Source organism: Nerophis lumbriciformis, linkage group LG37 (assembly GCF_033978685.3).
Source record: "Nerophis lumbriciformis linkage group LG37, RoL_Nlum_v2.1, whole genome shotgun sequence".
Classification (NCBI taxonomy): domain Eukaryota; kingdom Metazoa; phylum Chordata; class Actinopteri; order Syngnathiformes; family Syngnathidae; genus Nerophis; species Nerophis lumbriciformis.
In genome coordinates this window covers 4422267-4440716 of record NC_084584.2, presented here as the reverse complement: position 1 = coordinate 4440716, position 18450 = coordinate 4422267, and the positions used below count along the sequence as shown (strand labels likewise).

The window sequence follows — 18450 nt, the reverse complement described above, 5'->3', positions numbered from 1 at the left end:
GTGCCGACTTACATGGAGACGTACGTGATCATGTCCTCGGGTTCTTTGTTGAGCATCTGGGCGCTGGTGAGCATCATGGAGCGGCCCACCTCCTTGTCCAGGTGTCTGAGGATGCTGTCCAGGGCCTTCCTCACCTGCGAGTAGTACAAGGACATGCCTGCGCGGACAAGAGACGGGGCGATGGAGTGACGGAGGTGGACGGATGGCTTCGAAACCCACCTATGAGCTTGGCCTCCTCCTCTGTGAGGGTCTTGCTGAGGTAGGTTTTCTTCTTTTTCAGGGAGTTCCCCGAGGGCAGGGTGGCTCCCGTGTTGGGCATGGGAGGTTCTCCATCTTTCTGCTGCAGAGCGTCGGCTATCACCAGGAAGGCTCGCAGGCCGATGTTCATACGCTGTGGCAAAGACCAGGGTTTAGTACCGGTCGACCGTGCCCAAGTTACCATGGTTACACTCGCACAACGTACAAAAGGGAGCAGGAAGGAGCAGAACTTTTTTTTTAAAATTCCTAACCCTTCTCCATTTGTCACATCAACCGATTTTTTCATAGTAGGAGGAAACAGATTGAAAAAGTGTAATAGTAAATAATATATGTATATATAAATATTGTAATACAAAATTAAATCAACTGTAAATAAATATATGAATAAATAAATAAAGTAGTAATAAGTAGCTTTTTTTAGAAAATTAAATAACATTAAAAAAAATGTATATAATATAATATAATACAAATTATGTTAGTAATACATAAATAAGGAAGGTGTAAATAACTTATTCAAAAATAAAATAATTGAAAAAGAAAATAATTTAATGCATGGATGAATAAATGAGTTATAGAAAATAAAATAAATATTTTAATAAAGATAAATGTATACATTATATATTAAATTAGATAAATTAATAATAAAAAACGGTAATTAATATAATTAAATGAAAAAAATGTAAATAACATACAATTATAAAAAATTAATAATTCAATGTATCGATTAAAAAAAAAAAAACTACCAATGATTGTCACACACACACACTGGTGAAATGAGTTACAGACAATCCGATAAATATTTAAATAAAATGAGAAAAATTATAAATAATATGAAAAGATATATACATAAATATTAAAAAAATAAAATAATAAAAAAATAAAATAATTTAATGTATAAAAAAGAAATAGTTATAGAAAATAAAATAAATATTTTAATAAAGGTAAATGTATAAATTATATATAAAATTTTATAAATATATAATATAAAATATACAATCATAAAAAATGAAGAATTAAATGTATCGATAAATAAATGAGTTACAGACAATCAGATAAATATTTAAATAAAATGAGAAAAATTATAAATAATATGCAAAGATATATACATAAATATTTTTTAAAAAAAATAATAAAAAAATAAAATAATTTAATGTATAAATAAATAAAAATTTGTTATAGAAAATAAAATAAATATTTTAATAAAAATAAATGTATAAATTATATATAAAATGTTATACATTAATATTTTAAAAAAAAAGGTAAATAATATACAATCATAAAAAAATGAAGAATTAAATGTATCGATAAATAAATGAGTTACAGACAATCAGATAAATATTTAAATAAAATGAGAAAAATTATAAATAATATGAAAAGATATATACATAAATATTTCAAAAAAAATAATATATATATATATATATAATTTAATGTATAAATAAAAACAAATTGTTACAGAAAATAAAATAAATATTTTAATAAAGATAAATGTGTAAATTATATATACCATTTTATATATTAATAATTTAAAAAAAAAGGTAAATAATATACAATCATAAAAAATGAAGAATTAAATGTATCGATAAATAAATGAGTTACAGACAATCAGATAAATATTTAAATAAAATGAGAAAAATTATAAATAATATGAAAAGATATATACATAAATATTTCAAAATAATATATATATATATATATATATATAATTTAATGTATAAATTAAAAAAAATTCGTTATAGAAAATAAAATAAATATTTTAATAAAAATAAATGTATAAATTATATATACAATTTTATACATTAATATTTTTTAAAAAAAGGTAAATAATATACAATCATAAAAAATGAAGAATTAAATGTATCGATGAATAAATGAGTTACAGACAATCAGATAAATATTTAAATAAAATTAGATAAAATTATAAATAATATACAAAGATATATACATTAATATTTCAAAAATTTAATGATTACATTTTCAAAAGACAGATATGTACAATTTAACTAATTAATTAAATCTATAGATAAAAAATTAGTTATAGAAAATAAAAAATTTTTTTTTAATAAAGACAAATGTATAAATTATATATAAAATTTGATAAATTAACAATTAAAAAAAAAGGTAAATAATATACAATCATAAAAAAATGAAGAATTAAATGTATCGATGAATAAATGAGTTACAGACAATCAGATAAATATTTAAATAAAATGAGAAAAATTATAAATAATATGCAAAGATATATACATAAATATTTAAAAAAATAATAATAAAAAAATAAAATAATTTAATGTATAAATAAAAAAAATGTTGTTATAGAAAATAAAATAAATATTTTAATAAAAATAAATGTATAAATTATATATAACATTTTATACATTAATATTAAAAAAAAAAAGGTAAATAATATACAATCATAAAAAATGAAGAATTAAATGTATCAATAAATAAATGAGTTACAGACAATCAGATAAATATTTAAATAAAATTAGATAAAATTATAAATAATATACAAAGATATATACATTAATATTTCAAAAATGTAATCATTACATTTTCAAAAGACAGATATGTACAATTGAATTAATTAATTAAATCTATAGATACAAAAATGAGTTATAGAAAATATATTTTTTTAATAAAGACAAATGTATAAATTATATATAAAATTTGATAAATTAATAATTAAAAAAAAAGGTACATAATATACAATCATAAAAAAATTAAGAATTAAATGTATCGATGAATAAATGAGTTACAGACAATCAGATAAATATTTAAATAAAATGAGAAAAATTATAAATAATATGAAAAGATATATACATAAATATTTTAAAAAATAATAATAAAAAAATAAAATAATTTAATGTATAAAAAAAAAAAATTGTTATAGAAAATAAAATAAATATTTTAATAAAAATAAATGTATAAATTATATATAAAATTTTATACATTAATATTTAAAAAAAAAAGGTAAATAATATACAATCATAAAAAAATGAAGAATTAAATGTATCGATAAATAAATGAGTTACAGACAATCAGATACATATTTAAATAAAATTAGACAAAATTCTAAATAATATACAAAGATATATACATTAATATTTCAAAAATGTAATGATTACATTTTCAAAAGACAGATATGTACAATTGAATTAATTAATTAAATCTATAGATACAAAAATTAGTTATAGAAATTTTTTTTTTTTAATAAAGACAAATGTATAAATTATATATAAAATTTGATAAATTAATAATTTAAAAAAAAGGTAAATAATATACAATCATAAAAAAATTAAGAATGAAATGTATCGATGAATAAATGAGTTAGACAATCAGATACATATTTAAATAAAATGAGAACAATTATAAATAATATGCAAAGATATATACATAAATATTTCACAAATAAAATAATTACATTTTCAAAAGATATATGTACAATTTAATTAATGAATAATTAAATATATACATTTTAAAAAATGACTTATGGACAATAAAATAAATATTTAAATAAAAAGAGAAAACTATAAGAAATATACAAAATTGTATAAATAAATATTTCTAAAACGAAATAACATTTTAAAAAGACAAATATATACAATTTAATTAAAGAATAAATAAATATATAGATAAATAAATGACTTGTGGACAATAAAATAAATATTTAAATAAAAAGAGAAAATTACAAATGATATGTAAAAGTATACAAATAAATGGAGGAATAACAGTGGACCGAAACACGGTGAGGGAATATCTGATTACAGGATAAACAAAACATTCATTCAAAAATAGGAAATAAGTACAGGAGTAATAGTGAAAAATGCGTAATATAATAAGCAGAGGGGAAGTTATAGATAGAACTGGAATAATAATAAGTGACGTAAAAGTGTATAATGATCAAATGGATATGATGTCATACATGCTCTGACAGTAAGTGCAATACCAATGCAGCACAATATTAAAAATGATCACAGAAGAAGAAGAAGAGTACCTCTGGGTTGAGGCTGAAGGCTTTGGCGGGCTTGCCAACACTGAGCAGGTCAAATATGATCTCCTTCATGGCAAAGTCCAGCCTCTCCTGAGCACAAACACATGTCACGAGTCCATTGGTTACTTTCCGTCAGCAGAACTCCTGCCACCCACCTGCGCGATGAACTGGATGATCTTGACAAAGATGTTGAGCGGCATGTCTCTGGGGACCACGCTGCGGCTTCCTTTAGGGAAGAGAGTGGAGGTGATGGACGTCAGGCGACTGTGGGAGGGGAAAACGTTACAAAGCGTTCACCTTTGGCAAAAGCAGCATTCCATTGAGCAAGGCACTATACTAGATATACTAGATCGCAAGTGTCAAACCCGCCACATCATTTTGTATGGCCCGCCAACGCGTGGAAATATTATGCATCAATAAAGCACTTACTAAATTTATTCTTTCTTTCCATTTTGACAAAACAAAATACATTTATTGCATGCAATTGCATATATTTTGATTCAATGTCTAACAATATATTTAAAAAAAAAAAATTCTTTTTTTTTAAATGTATTTTTTATACTCTATTTTGACAGAAAAAATAAATTTATTGCATGCAATTGCATATATTTTGATTCAATAATATCTAATAATATATTTTTTTGACAGAAAAAAATACATTTATTGCATGCAATTGCATATATTTTGATTCAATAACATCTAATAATATCTAAAAATATATGTTTTTGACAGAAAAAAAATACATTTATTGCATGCAATTGCATATATTTTGATTCAATAATATCTAACAATATCTTTTTTTGACACAAAAAAATACATTTATTGCATATATTTTGATTCAATAATATCTAACTATATATATATATATATATTTTTTTTTTTTTTTTTTTTTTATTATTTTATTCTTTTTTTAAATGTATTTTTTATAATCCATTTTGACAGAAAAAATACATTTATTGCATGCAATTGCATATATTTTGATTCAATAATATCTAACAATATATTTTTTTGACAGAAAAAAAAATACATTTATTGCATGCAATTGCATATATTTTGATTCAATGTCTAACAATATATTTAAAAAAAAAAAATCTTTTTTTTTAATGTATTTTTTATACTCCATTTTGACAGAATAAATAAATGTATTGCATGCAATTGCATATATTTTGATTCAATAATATCTAACAATATTTTTTTTTGACAGAAAAAAATACATTTATTGCATGCAATTGCATATATTTTGATTCAATAACATCTAATAATATCTAACAATATATTTTTTGACAGAAAAAAATACATTTATTGCATGCAATTGCATATATTTTGATTCAATAATATCTAACAATATATTTTTTGACACAAAAAATACATTTATTGCTTGCAATTGCATATGTTTTGATTCAATAATATCTAACAATATATATATATATATATATTTTTTTTAAATTTATTATTTTATTATTTTTTAAATGTATTTTTTTATAATCCATTTTGACAGAAAAAATAAATTTATTGCATGCAATTGCATATATTTTGATTCAATAATATCTAACAATATATTTTTTGACAGAAAAAAATACATTTATTGCATGCAATTGCATATATTTTGATTCAATAATATCTAACAATATATATATTTTTAAAATTATTTTTTTTAATTATTTTATTATTTTTTCAAATGTATTTTTTTATACTCCATTTTGACAGAAAAAAAATACATTTATTGCATGCAATTGCATATATTTTGATTCAATAATATCTAATAATATATATTTTGACAGAAAAAAATACATTTATTGCATGCAATTGCATATATTTTGATTCAATTATATCTAACAATATATATTTTCTATTAATTTCTTTAATTATTTTATTATTATTTTAAATGTATTTTTTTATACTCCATTTTGACAGAAAATAATACATTTATTGCATGCAATTTCATATATTTTGATTCAATAATATCTAACAATATATCTTTTGGACAGAATTTTTTTTATTTTTTGCATGCAACAGATTCAGTGTTTGAACCTGACAAAGTTATTCATTATTTTGATTCAATAATATCTAATGATATATTTTTTTACAGAAAAAAATACATTTATTGCATGCAATTGCATATATTTTGATTCAATAATATCTAACAATATATATTTTAAATTTGTTATTAATTTTTTATTATTTTTTAAACGTATTTTTTTATAATCCAATTTGACAGAAAAAAAACATTTATTGCATGCAATTGCATATATTTTGATTCAATAATATCTAACAATATATTTTTTTAATTTTGTATTAATGTCTTTAATTATTTTATTATTATTTTAAATGTATTTTTTATACTCCATTTTTACAGAAAAAAATACATTTATTGCATGCAATTCCATATATTTTGATTCAATAATATCTAACAATATATTTTTTGACAGAAAAAAATACATTTATTGCATGTAATTGCATATATTTTGATTCAATAATATCTAACAATATATATTTTAAATTTGTTATAATTTTTATTTTTTTTTAATTATTTTTTTAAATGTATTTTTTTATAATCCATTTTGACAGAAGAAAAACATTTATTGCATGCAATTCCATATATTTTGATTCAATAATATCTAACAATATATTTTTTGACAGAAAAAAAAACATTTATTGCATGTAATTGCATATATTTTGATTCAATAATATCTAACAATATATTTTATTTATTTTTTATTACTTTTTTAAAAAATATATTTTTTTTTTAAATGTATTTTTTTATACTCCATTTTGACAGAAAAAAATACATTTATTGCATGCAATTTCATATACTTTGATTCAATAATATCTAACAATATATTTTTTTACAGAAAAAAATACATTTATTGCATAGAATTGCATATATTTTGATTCAATAATATCTAACAATATATATTTTAAATTTGTTATAATTTTTTAAAATTATTTTATTATTTTTTTAAATGTATTTTTTTATAATCTATTTTGACAGAAAAAAAACATTTATTGCATGTAATTGCATATATTTTGATTCAATAATATCTAACAATATATTTTTTGACAGAAAAAATACATTTATTGCATGTAATTGCATATATTTTGATTCAATAATATCTAACAATATATTTTATTTATTTTTTATTACTTTTTAAAAAAAAATTTTTTTTTTTAATGTAATTTTTTATACTCCATTTTGACAGAAAAAAAACATTTATTGCATGCAATTGCATATATTTTGATTCAATAATATCTAACAATATATTTTTTAAATTTGTTATAATTTTTTAAAATTATTTTATTATTTTTTTAAATGTATTTTTTTATAATCCATTTTGACAGAAAAAAAACATTTATTGCATGCAATTCCATATATTTTGATTCAATAATATCTAACAATATATTTTTTGACAGAAAAAAATACATTTATTGCATGCAATTCCATATATTTTGATTCAATAATATCTAACAATATATTTTTTGACAGAAAAAATACATTTATTGCATGTAATTGCATATATTTTGATTCAATAATATCTAACAATATATTTTATTTATTTTTTATTACTTTTAAAAAAATATATATTTTTTTTAAATGTATTTTTTTATACTCCATTTTGACAGAAAAAAAACATTTATTGCATGTAATTGCATATATTTTGATTCAATAATATCTAACAATATATATATATATTTTTTTTATTACTTAAAAAAAAAACTTTTTCTTTTAAATGTATTTTTTTATACTCCATTTTGACAGAAAAAAATACATTTATTGCATGCAATTTCATGTATTTTGATTCAATAATATCTTACAATATATTTTTTTTACAGAAAAAAATACATTTATTGCATGGAATTGCATATATTTTGATTCAATAATATCTAACAATATATATTTTAAATTTGTTATAATTTTTTTAAATTATTTTATTATTTTTTTTAATGTATTTTTTTATAATCCATTTTGACAGAAAAAAAACATTTATTGCATGCAATTCCATATATTTTGATTCAATAATATCTAACAATATATTTTTTGACAGAAAAAATACATTTATTGCATGTAATTGCATATATTTTGATTCAATAATATCTAACAATATATTTTATTTATTTTTTATTACTTTTTAAAAAAAATAATATTTTTTTTAAATGTATTTTTTTGTACTCCATTTTGACAGAAAAAAAACATTTATTGCATGCAATTGCATATATTTTGATTCAATAATATCTAACAATATATTTTTTTAATTTTGTATTAATTTCTTTAATTATTTTACTATTATTTTAAATGTATTTTTTATACTCCATTTTGACAGAAAAAAATACATTTATTGCATGCAATTTCATATACTTTGATTCAATAATATCTAACAATATATTTTTTTACAGAAAAAAATACATTTATTGCATAGAATTGCATATATTTTGATTCAATAATATCTAACAATATATATTTTAAATTTGTTATAATTTTTTAAAATTATTTTATAATTTTTTTTAATGTATTTTTTTATAATCCATTTTGACAGAAAAAAAACATTTATTGCATTCAATTCCATATATTTTGATTCAATAATATCTAACAATATATTTTTTGACAGAAAACAATACATTTATTGCATGTAATTGCATATATTTTGATTCAATAATATCTAACAATATACATATATATTTTTTTTATTACTTTAAAAAAAAACTTTTTCTTTTAAATGTATTTTTTTATACTCCATTTTGACAGAAAAAAATACATTTATTGCATGCAATTTCATATATTTTGATTCAATAATATCTAACAATATATTTTTTTTACAGAAAAAAATACATTTATTGCATGGAATTTCATATATTTTGATTCAATAATATCTAACAATATATATTTTAAATTTGTTATAATTTTTTTATTTTATTTCATTATTTTTTTAAATGTATTTTTTTATAATCCATTTTGACAGAAAAAAAAACATTTTTTTGCATGCAATTCCATATATTTTGATTCAATAATATCTAACAATATATTTTTTGACAGAAAACAATACATTTATTGCATGTAATTGCATATATTTTGATTCAATAATATCTAACAATATATATATATATTTTTTTTATTACTTTAAAAAAAATAATTTTAAATGTATTTTTTTATACTCCATTTTGACAGAAAAAATACATTTATTGCATGCAATTTCATATATTTTGATTCAATAATATCTAACAATATATATATATATATATATATATATATATATATATATATATATATTATTATTATTTTTAATGTATTTTTTTATACAAGTATTTATTTATTTTTTGCTTGTATGTCTTTTATTTGGGTGTGTTTTTTCTTCTGGCATATGGATCCCCCTGGGTCTGAAATAAAATGACTACTTACTAAATAATGTAACAAACACTATATTATTATACATTAAACATGTTTTTTCTTAAAATAAAAAATAAATACTTAAAATATCTGCTTGATTTATGTATGAATCTGTAATAATAATAATGCTGGTAATGTTAAAAATGTAATGTTAGTTACATTTGTATGAATTTAGGTTGGAAAGTAGTTATCTCTGATAATAATGAACCGTTAAGTTTCATGCTTCCTAATATTCTCACAAATATATTATCTTTTTTTTTTTTTTTGTAAAAATGAAAATATATATCTGATTGACTTATTATTGGCATCCATTGTTATTAAAAAAGTATTGATTTTGAATCGAGAATTGTTTTGAATTCGGGATAGATCCTGAATGGAATGGAATCACTTGAAGTCGCCACAAGAATGTATCACCGATGATATCACAATTGTCATCACCTTTGTGTTGCAGTGTTGCTTTCACACTTGATCCGGATCATGTAGACCCACAGGAGGCGGTAGAGAGACTCCAGAGCCACACGGGCCATCTTGGGGTCTCTGTTCTGCACTCAGAACATGAGATTGACGTCAACACGACTGACACCAACGCACACTTTGTTGACATGTTCCCTGACCTTGAGGTTGGACAGGCAGTTGTTGAGGAAAACGTGCCAGCGGCTGAGGAAGAGCTGCTTCTGGCTGACGCACAGCAGACACGTCACCAGGGGGTACAAGGCCTGGTGGGCGCACACACAGTGGGGAAGTCACCAGGTTTGAAACATTGAAGGAACGACACTTTATCTGTGCCTTCCATCTTTCAGCGGCAACAATGATGAGAAATTGAACTGCACTGCAAAAAGTCAGTGTTCAAAAACAAGAGAAAAAAAATACAAAAATGAGGGGTATTTTACTTGAACTAAGCAAAATGATCTGCCAATAGAACAAGAAAAGTTGGCTTGTCAAGACTTTCCAAAACAAGTCAAATTAAAGCTGCAAGCAGCGTTGTTCGGGCCCGCGTATTTGGCAGGTGCTAGTCCTAAGTGTCCCAATACTTTTGTCCAGTTTTAGTAGTAAGTGTCCCAATACTTGTGTCAAGGTGTAGTCCTAAGTATCCCAATACATTTGTCCAGTGTAGGTGTCCCAATACTTTTTTCCAGTGGTAGTCCTAAGTGTCCCAATACTTTTGTCAAGTTGTAGTCCTAAGTGTCCCAATACTTTTGTCCAGTGTAGGTGTCCCAATACTTTTGTCAAGTTGTAGTCCTAAGTGTCCCAATACTTCTGTCCAGAGTAGGTGTCCCAATACTTTTGTCCAGTTTTATTCCTAAGTGTCTCAATACTTATGTCCAATTTTCGTCCTAAGTGTCCCAATACTTTTGTCAAGTTGTAGTCCGAAGTGTCCCAATACGTTTGTCCAGTGGTAGTCCGAAGTGTCCCAATACTTTTGTCAAGTTGTAGTCCGAAGTGTCCCAATACGTTTGTCCAGTGGTAGTCCGAAGTGTCCCAATACTTTTGTCAAGTTGTAGTCCGAAGTGTCCCAATACGTTTGTCCAGTGGTAGTCCGAAGTGTCCCAATACTTATGTCAAGTTTTAGTCCTAAGTGTCCCAATCCGTTTGTCAAATTTTAGTCCTAAGTGTCCCAAAACTTTTGTCCAGTTTTAGTCCAAAGTGTCCCATTACTTTTGTCCAGTTTTAGTCGTAAGTGTCCCAATAATTTTGTCAAGTTTTAGTCCCAAGTGGCCCAATACTTTTGTCAAGTTTTAGTCGTAAGTGTTCCAATACTTTTGTCCAGTTTTAGTCCCAAGTGGCCCAATACTTTTGTCCAGTTTTAGTCCCAAGTGGCCCAATACTTTTGTCCAGTTTTCGTCCTAAGTGTCCCAATACTTTTGTTCAGTGGTATTCCTACGTGTCCCAATACTTTTGTCAAGTTGTAGTCCTAAGTGTCCCAATACTTCTGTCCAGAGTAGGTGTCCCAATACTTTTGTCCAGTTTTATTCCTAAGTGTCTCAATACTTATGTCCAATTTTCGTCCTAAGTGTCCCAATACTTTTGTCAAGTTGTAGTCCGAAGTGTCCCAATACGTTTGTCCAGTGGTAGTCCGAAGTGTCCCAATACTTATGTCAAGTTTTAGTCCTAAGTGTCCCAATCCGTTTGTCAAATTTTAGTCCTAAGTGTCCCAAAACTTTTGTCCAGTTTTAGTCCAAAGTGTCCCAATACTTCTGTCCAGTTTTAGTCGTAAGTGTCCCAATGATTTTGTCAAGTTTTAGTCCCAAGTGGCCCAATACTTTTGTCAAGTTTTAGTCGTAAGTGTTCCAATACTTTTGTCCAGTTTTAGTCCCAAGTGGCCCAATACTTTTGTCAAGTTTTAGTCCCAAGTGGCCCAATACTTTTGTCCAGTTTTCGTCCTAAGTGTCCCAATACTTTTGTTCAGTGGTATTCCTAAGTGTCCCAATATTTTTGTCAAGTTGTAGTCCTAAGTGTCCCAATACTTTTGTCCAGTTTTAGTCGTAAGTGTCCCAATGATTTTGTCAAGTTTTAGTCCCAAGTGGCCCAATACTTTTGTCAAGTTTTAGTCGTAAGTGTTCCAATACTTTTGTCCAGTTTTAGTCCCAAGTGGCCCAATACTTTTGTCAAGTTTTAGTCCCAAGTGGCCCAATACTTTTGTCCAGTTTTCGTCCTAAGTGTCCCAATACTTTTGTTCAGTGGTATTCCTAAGTGTCCCAATACTTTTGTCAAGTTGTAGTCCTAAGTGTCCCAATACTTCTGTCCAGAGTAGGTGTCCCAATACTTTTGTCCAGTTTTATTCCTAAGTGTCTCAATACTTATGTCCAATTTTCGTCCTAAGTGTCCCAATACTTTTGTCAAGTTGTAGTCCGAAGTGTCCCAATACGTTTGTCCAGTGGTAGTCCGAAGTGTCCCAATACTTATGTCAAGTTTTAGTCCTAAGTGTCCCAATCCGTTTGTCAAATTTTAGTCCTAAGTGTCCCAAAACTTTTGTCCAGTTTTAGTCCAAAGTGTCCCAATACTTTTGTCCAGTTTTAGTCCTAAGTGTCCCAAAACTTTTGTCCAGTTTTAGTCCAAAGTGTCCCAATACTTTTGTCCAGTTTTAGTCGTAAGTGTCCCAATGATTTTGTCAAGTTTTAGTCCCAAGTGGCCCAATACTTTTGTCAAGTTTTAGTCCTAAGTGTCCCAATCCGTTTGTCAAATTTTAGTCCTAAGTGTCCCAAAACTTTTGTCCAGTTTTAGTCCAAAGTGTCCCAATACTTTTGTCCAGTTTTAGTCGTAAGTGTCCCAATGATTTTGTCAAGTTTTAGTCCCAAGTGGCCCAATACTTTTGTCAAGTTTTAGTCGTAAGTGTTCCAATACTTTTGTCCAGTTTTAGTCCCAAGTGGCCCAATACTTTTGTCAAGTTTTAGTCCCAAGTGGCCCAATACTTTTGTCCAGTTTTCGTCCTAAGTGTCCCAATACTTTTGTTCAGTGGTATTCCTAAGTGTCCCAATATTTTTGTCAAGTTGTAGTCCTAAGTGTCCCAATACTTCTGTCCAGTTTTAGTCGTAAGTGTCCCAATGATTTTGTCAAGTTTTAGTCCCAAGTGGCCCAATACTTTTGTCAAGTTTTAGTCGTAAGTGTTCCAATACTTTTGTCCAGTTTTAGTCCCAAGTGGCCCAATACTTTTGTCAAGTTTTAGTCCCAAGTGGCCCAATACTTTTGTCCAGTTTTCGTCCTAAGTGTCCCAATACTTTTGTTCAGTGGTATTCCTAAGTGTCCCAATACTTTTGTCAAGTTGTAGTCCTAAGTGTCCCAATACTTCTGTCCAGAGTAGGTGTCCTAATACTTTTGTCCAGTTTTATTCCTAAGTGTCTCAATACTTATGTCCACTTTTCGTCCTAAGTGTCCCAATACTTTTGTCAAGTTGTAGTCCGAAGTGTCCCAATACGTTTGTCCAGTGGTAGTCCGAAGTGTCCCAATACTTATGTCAAGTTTTAGTCCTAAGTGTCCCAATCCGTTTGTCAAATTTTAGTCCTAAGTGTCCCAAAACTTTTGTCCAGTTTTAGTCCAAAGTGTCCCATTACTTTTGTCCAGTTTTAGTCGTAAGTGTCCCAATAATTTTGTCAAGTTTTAGTCCCAAGTGGCCCAATACTTTTGTCAAGTTTTAGTCGTAAGTGTTCCAATGCTTTTGTCCAGTTTTAGTCCCAAGTGGCCCAATACTTTTGTCAAGTTTTAGTCCTAAGTGTCCCAATCCGTTTGTCAAATTTTAGTCCTAAGTGTCCCAAAACTTTTGTCCAGTTTTAGTCCAAAGTGTCCCAATACTTTTGTCCAGTTTTAGTCGTAAGTGTCCCAATGATTTTGTCAAGTTTTAGTCCCAAGTGGCCCAATACTTTTGTCAAGTTTTAGTCGTAAGTGTTCCAATACTTTTGTCCAGTTTTAGTCCCAAGTGGCCCAATACTTTTGTCAAGTTTTAGTCCCAAGTGGCCCAATACTTTTGTCCAGTTTTCGTCCTAAGTGTCCCAATACTTTTGTTCAGTGGTATTCCTAAGTGTCCCAATATTTTTGTCAAGTTGTAGTCCTAAGTGTCCCAATACTTCTGTCCAGTTTTAGTCGTAAGTGTCCCAATGATTTTGTCAAGTTTTAGTCCCAAGTGGCCCAATACTTTTGTCAAGTTTTAGTCGTAAGTGTTCCAATACTTTTGTCCAGTTTTAGTCCCAAGTGGCCCAATACTTTTGTCAAGTTTTAGTCCCAAGTGGCCCAATACTTTTGTCCAGTTTTCGTCCTAAGTGTCCCAATACTTTTGTTCAGTGGTATTCCTAAGTGTCCCAATACTTTTGTCAAGTTGTAGTCCTAAGTGTCCCAATACTTCTGTCCAGAGTAGGTGTCCTAATACTTTTGTCCAGTTTTATTCCTAAGTGTCTCAATACTTATGTCCACTTTTCGTCCTAAGTGTCCCAATACTTTTGTCAAGTTGTAGTCCGAAGTGTCCCAATACGTTTGTCCAGTGGTAGTCCGAAGTGTCCCAATACTTATGTCAAGTTTTAGTCCTAAGTGTCCCAATCCGTTTGTCAAATTTTAGTCCTAAGTGTCCCAAAACTTTTGTCCAGTTTTAGTCCAAAGTGTCCCAATACTTTTGTCCAGTTTTAGTCGTAAGTGTCCCAATAATTTTGTCAAGTTTTAGTCCCAAGTGGCCCAATACTTTTGTCAAGTTTTAGTCGTAAGTGTTCCAATACTTTTGTCCAGTTTTAGTCCCAAGTGTCCCAATACTTTTGTCAAGTTTTAGTCCCAAGTGGCCCAATACTTTTGTCCAGTTTTCGTCCTAAGTGTCCCAATACTTTTGTTCAGTGGTATTCCTAAGTGTCCCAATACTTTTGTCAAGTTGTAGTCCTAAGTGTCCCAATACTTCTGTCCAGAGTAGGTGTCCCAATACTTTTGTCCAGTTTTATTCCTAAGTGTCTCAATACTTATGTCCAATTTTCGTCCTAAGTGTCCCAATACTTTTGTCAAGTTGTAGTCCGAAGTGTCCCAATACGTTTGTCCAGTGGTAGTCCGAAGTGTCCCAATACTTATGTCAAGTTTTAGTCCTAAGTGTCCCAATCCGTTTGTCAAATTTTAGTCCTAAGTGTCCCAAAACTTTTGTCCAGTTTTAGTCCTAAGTGTCCCAATACTTCTGTCCAGTTTTAGTCGTAAGTGTCCCAATGATTTTGTCAAGTTTTAGTCCCAAGTGGCCCAATACTTTTGTCAAGTTTTAGTCGTAAGTGTTCCAATACTTTTGTCCAGTTTTAGTCCCAAGTGGCCCAATACTTTTGTCAAGTTTTAGTCCCAAGTGGCCCAATACTTTTGTCCAGTTTTCGTCCTAAGTGTCCCAATACTTTTGTTCAGTGGTATTCCTAAGTGTCCCAATACTTTTGTCAAGTTGTAGTCCTAAGTGTCCCAATACTTCTGTCCAGAGTAGGTGTCCTAATACTTTTGTCCAGTTTTATTCCTAAGTGTCTCAATACTTGTGTCCAATTTTCGTCCTAAGTGTCCCAATACTTTTGTCAAGTTGTAGTCCGAAGTGTCCCAATACGTTTGTCCAGTGGTAGTCCGAAGTGTCCCAATACTTATGTCAAGTTTTAGTCCTAAGTGTCCCAATCCGTTTGTCAAATTTTAGTCCTAAGTGTCCCAAAACTTTTGTCCAGTTTTAGTCCTAAGTGTCCCAATACTTCTGTCCAGTTTTAGTCGTAAGTGTCCCAATGATTTTGTCAAGTTTTAGTCCCAAGTGGCCCAATACTTTTGTCAAGTTTTAGTCGTAAGTGTTCCAATACTTTTGTCCAGTTTTAGTCCCATGTGGCCCAATACTTTTGTCAAGTTTTAGTCTCAAGTGGCCCAATACTTTTGTCCAGTTTTCGTCCTAAGTGTCCCAATACTTTTGTTCAGTGGTATTCCTAAGTGTCCCAATACTTTTGTCAAGTTGTAGTCCTAAGTGTCCCAATACTTCTGTCCAGAGTAGGTGTCCTAATACTTTTGTCCAGTTTTATTCCTAAGTGTCTCAATACTTGTGTCCAATTTTCGTCCTAAGTGTCCCAATACTTTTGTCAAGTTGTAGTCCGAAGTGTCCCAATACGTTTGTCCAGTGGTAGTCCGAAGTGTCCCAATACTTATGTCAAGTTTTAGTCCTAAGTGTCCCAATCCGTTTGTCAAATTTTAGTCCTAAGTGTCCCAAAACTTTTGTCCAGTTTTAGTCCTAAGTGTCCCAATACTTCTGTCCAGTTTTAGTCGTAAGTGTCCCAATGATTTTGTCAAGTTTTAGTCCCAAGTGGCCCAATACTTTTGTCAAGTTTTAGTCGTAAGTGTTCCAATACTTTTGTCCAGTTTTAGTCCCATGTGGCCCAATACTTTTGTCAAGTTTTAGTCTCAAGTGGCCCAATACTTTTGTCCAGTTTTCGTCCTAAGTGTCCCAATACTTTTGTTCAGTGGTATTCCTAAGTGTCCCAATACTTTTGTCAAGTTGTAGTCCTAAGTGTCCCAATACTTTTGTCAAGTTGTAGTCCTAAGTGTCCCAATACTTCTGTCCAGAGTAGGTGTCCCAATACTTTTGTCCAGTTTTATTCCTAAGTGTCTCAATACTTATGTCCAATTTTCGTCCTAAGTGTCCCAATACTTTTGTCAAGTTGTAGTCCGAAGTGTCCCAATACGTTTGTCCAGTGGTAGTCCGAAGTGTCCCAATACTTATGTCAAGTTTTAGTCCTAAGTGTCCCAATCCGTTTGTCAAATTTTAGTCCTAAGTGTCCCAAAACTTTTGTCCAGTTTTAGTCCAAAGTGTCCCAATACTTTTGTCCAGTTTTAGTCGTAAGTGTCCCAATAATTTTGTCAAGTTTTAGTCCCAAGTGGCCCAATACTTTTGTCAAGTTTTAGTCGTAAGTGTTCCAATACTTTTGTCCAGTTTTAGTCCCAAGTGGCCCAATACTTTTGTCAAGTTTTAGTCCCAAGTGGCCCAATACTTTTGTCCAGTTTTCGTCCTAAGTGGCCCAATACTTTTGTCCAGTTTTAGTCCCAAGTGGCCCAATACTTTTGTCAAGTTTTAGTCCCAAGTGGCCCAATACTTTTGTCCAGTTTTCGTCCTAAGTGTCCCAATACTTTTGTTCAGTGGTATTCCTAAGTGTCCCAATATTTTTGTCAAGTTGTAGTCCTAAGTGTCCCAATACTTCTGTCCAGTTTTAGTCGTAAGTGTCCCAATGATTTTGTCAAGTTTTAGTCCCAAGTGGCCCAATACTTTTGTCAAGTTTTAGTCGTAAGTGTTCCAATACTTTTGTCCAGTTTTAGTCCCAAGTGGCCCAATACTTTTGTCAAGTTTTAGTCTCAAGTGGCCCAATACTTTTGTCCAGTTTTCGTCCTAAGTGTCCCAATACTTTTGTTCAGTGGTATTCCTAAGTGTCCCAATACTTTTGTCAAGTTGTAGTCCTAAGTGTCCCAATACTTCTGTCCAGAGTAGGTGTCCCAATACTTTTGTCAAGTTTTAGTCCCAAGTGGCCCAATACTTTTGTCCAGTGGTATTCCTAAGTGTCCCAATATTTTTGTCAAGTTGTAGTCCTAAGTGTCCCAATACTTCTGTCCAGTTTTAGTCGTAAGTGTCCCAATGATTTTGTCAAGTTTTAGTCCCAAGTGGCCCAATACTTTTGTCAAGTTTTAGTCCTAAGTGTCCCAATCCGTTTGTCAAATTTTAGTCCTAAGTGTCCCAAAACTTTTGTCCAGTTTTAGTCCAAAGTGTCCCAATACTTTTGTCCAGTTTTAGTCGTAAGTGTCCCAATAATTTTGTCAAGTTTTAGTCCCAAGTGGCCCAATACGTTTGTCAAGTTTTAGTCGTAAGTGTTCCAATACTTTTGTCAAGTTTTAGTCCCAAGTGGCCCAATACTTTTGTCCAGTTTTCGTCCTAAGTGTCCCAATACTTTTGTTCAGTGGTATTCCTAAGTGTCCCAATATTTTTTTCCAGTGTAAGTGTCCCAATACTTTTGTTCAGTTTTGTCATTTTTTTCTTCCGAGGAGCAGTTTTTTCTCCGTTTTATTAAAAAATTGCTCTAGAGCGCAATTTTTAAATTTGGGGTTAGGTTTTTTCATTAGATAGCAATTTTTGCCAGTCCTGATGTGTGTGTTCAGTTTGGTGAGTTTTGAAGCATGTTAAGGGGGTGAAATTACAGCTCAAAGAGGCAAAAGTGACTGTTTTTAGTACTTTTTTGTCTTGAAGGGGGAATTGCCAACTTCCTGTTGATTTTTGCCCGAGGAAATTAATTAATAAAAAGTAGGTCTAAGTGAGACCTACATAGAGGTTTTTGTTTCATGTCTTTACGACATTTGTACTGGGAGTTAGAGGTAG

At 28.6% G+C, this 18450-nt stretch overlaps 1 protein-coding gene across 1 annotated transcript in view; it reads right to left on the bottom strand.

The window, feature by feature from the left end:
* Positions 1–18450, bottom strand: part of fryb (furry homolog b (Drosophila)) — a 231855-nt gene that overhangs the window by 142965 nt on the left and 70440 nt on the right. Inside the window, exons 11-16 of the mRNA XM_072912548.1 lie at positions 10247–10348; positions 10071–10174; positions 4408–4516; positions 4256–4342; positions 220–391; positions 25–157 (exon numbers count right to left, since the gene is read on the bottom strand). Coding sequence (XP_072768649.1) covers positions 25–157; positions 220–391; positions 4256–4342; positions 4408–4516; positions 10071–10174; positions 10247–10348 — 707 coding nt within the window. The remainder of the gene's footprint in view (positions 1–24; positions 158–219; positions 392–4255; positions 4343–4407; positions 4517–10070; positions 10175–10246; positions 10349–18450) is intronic.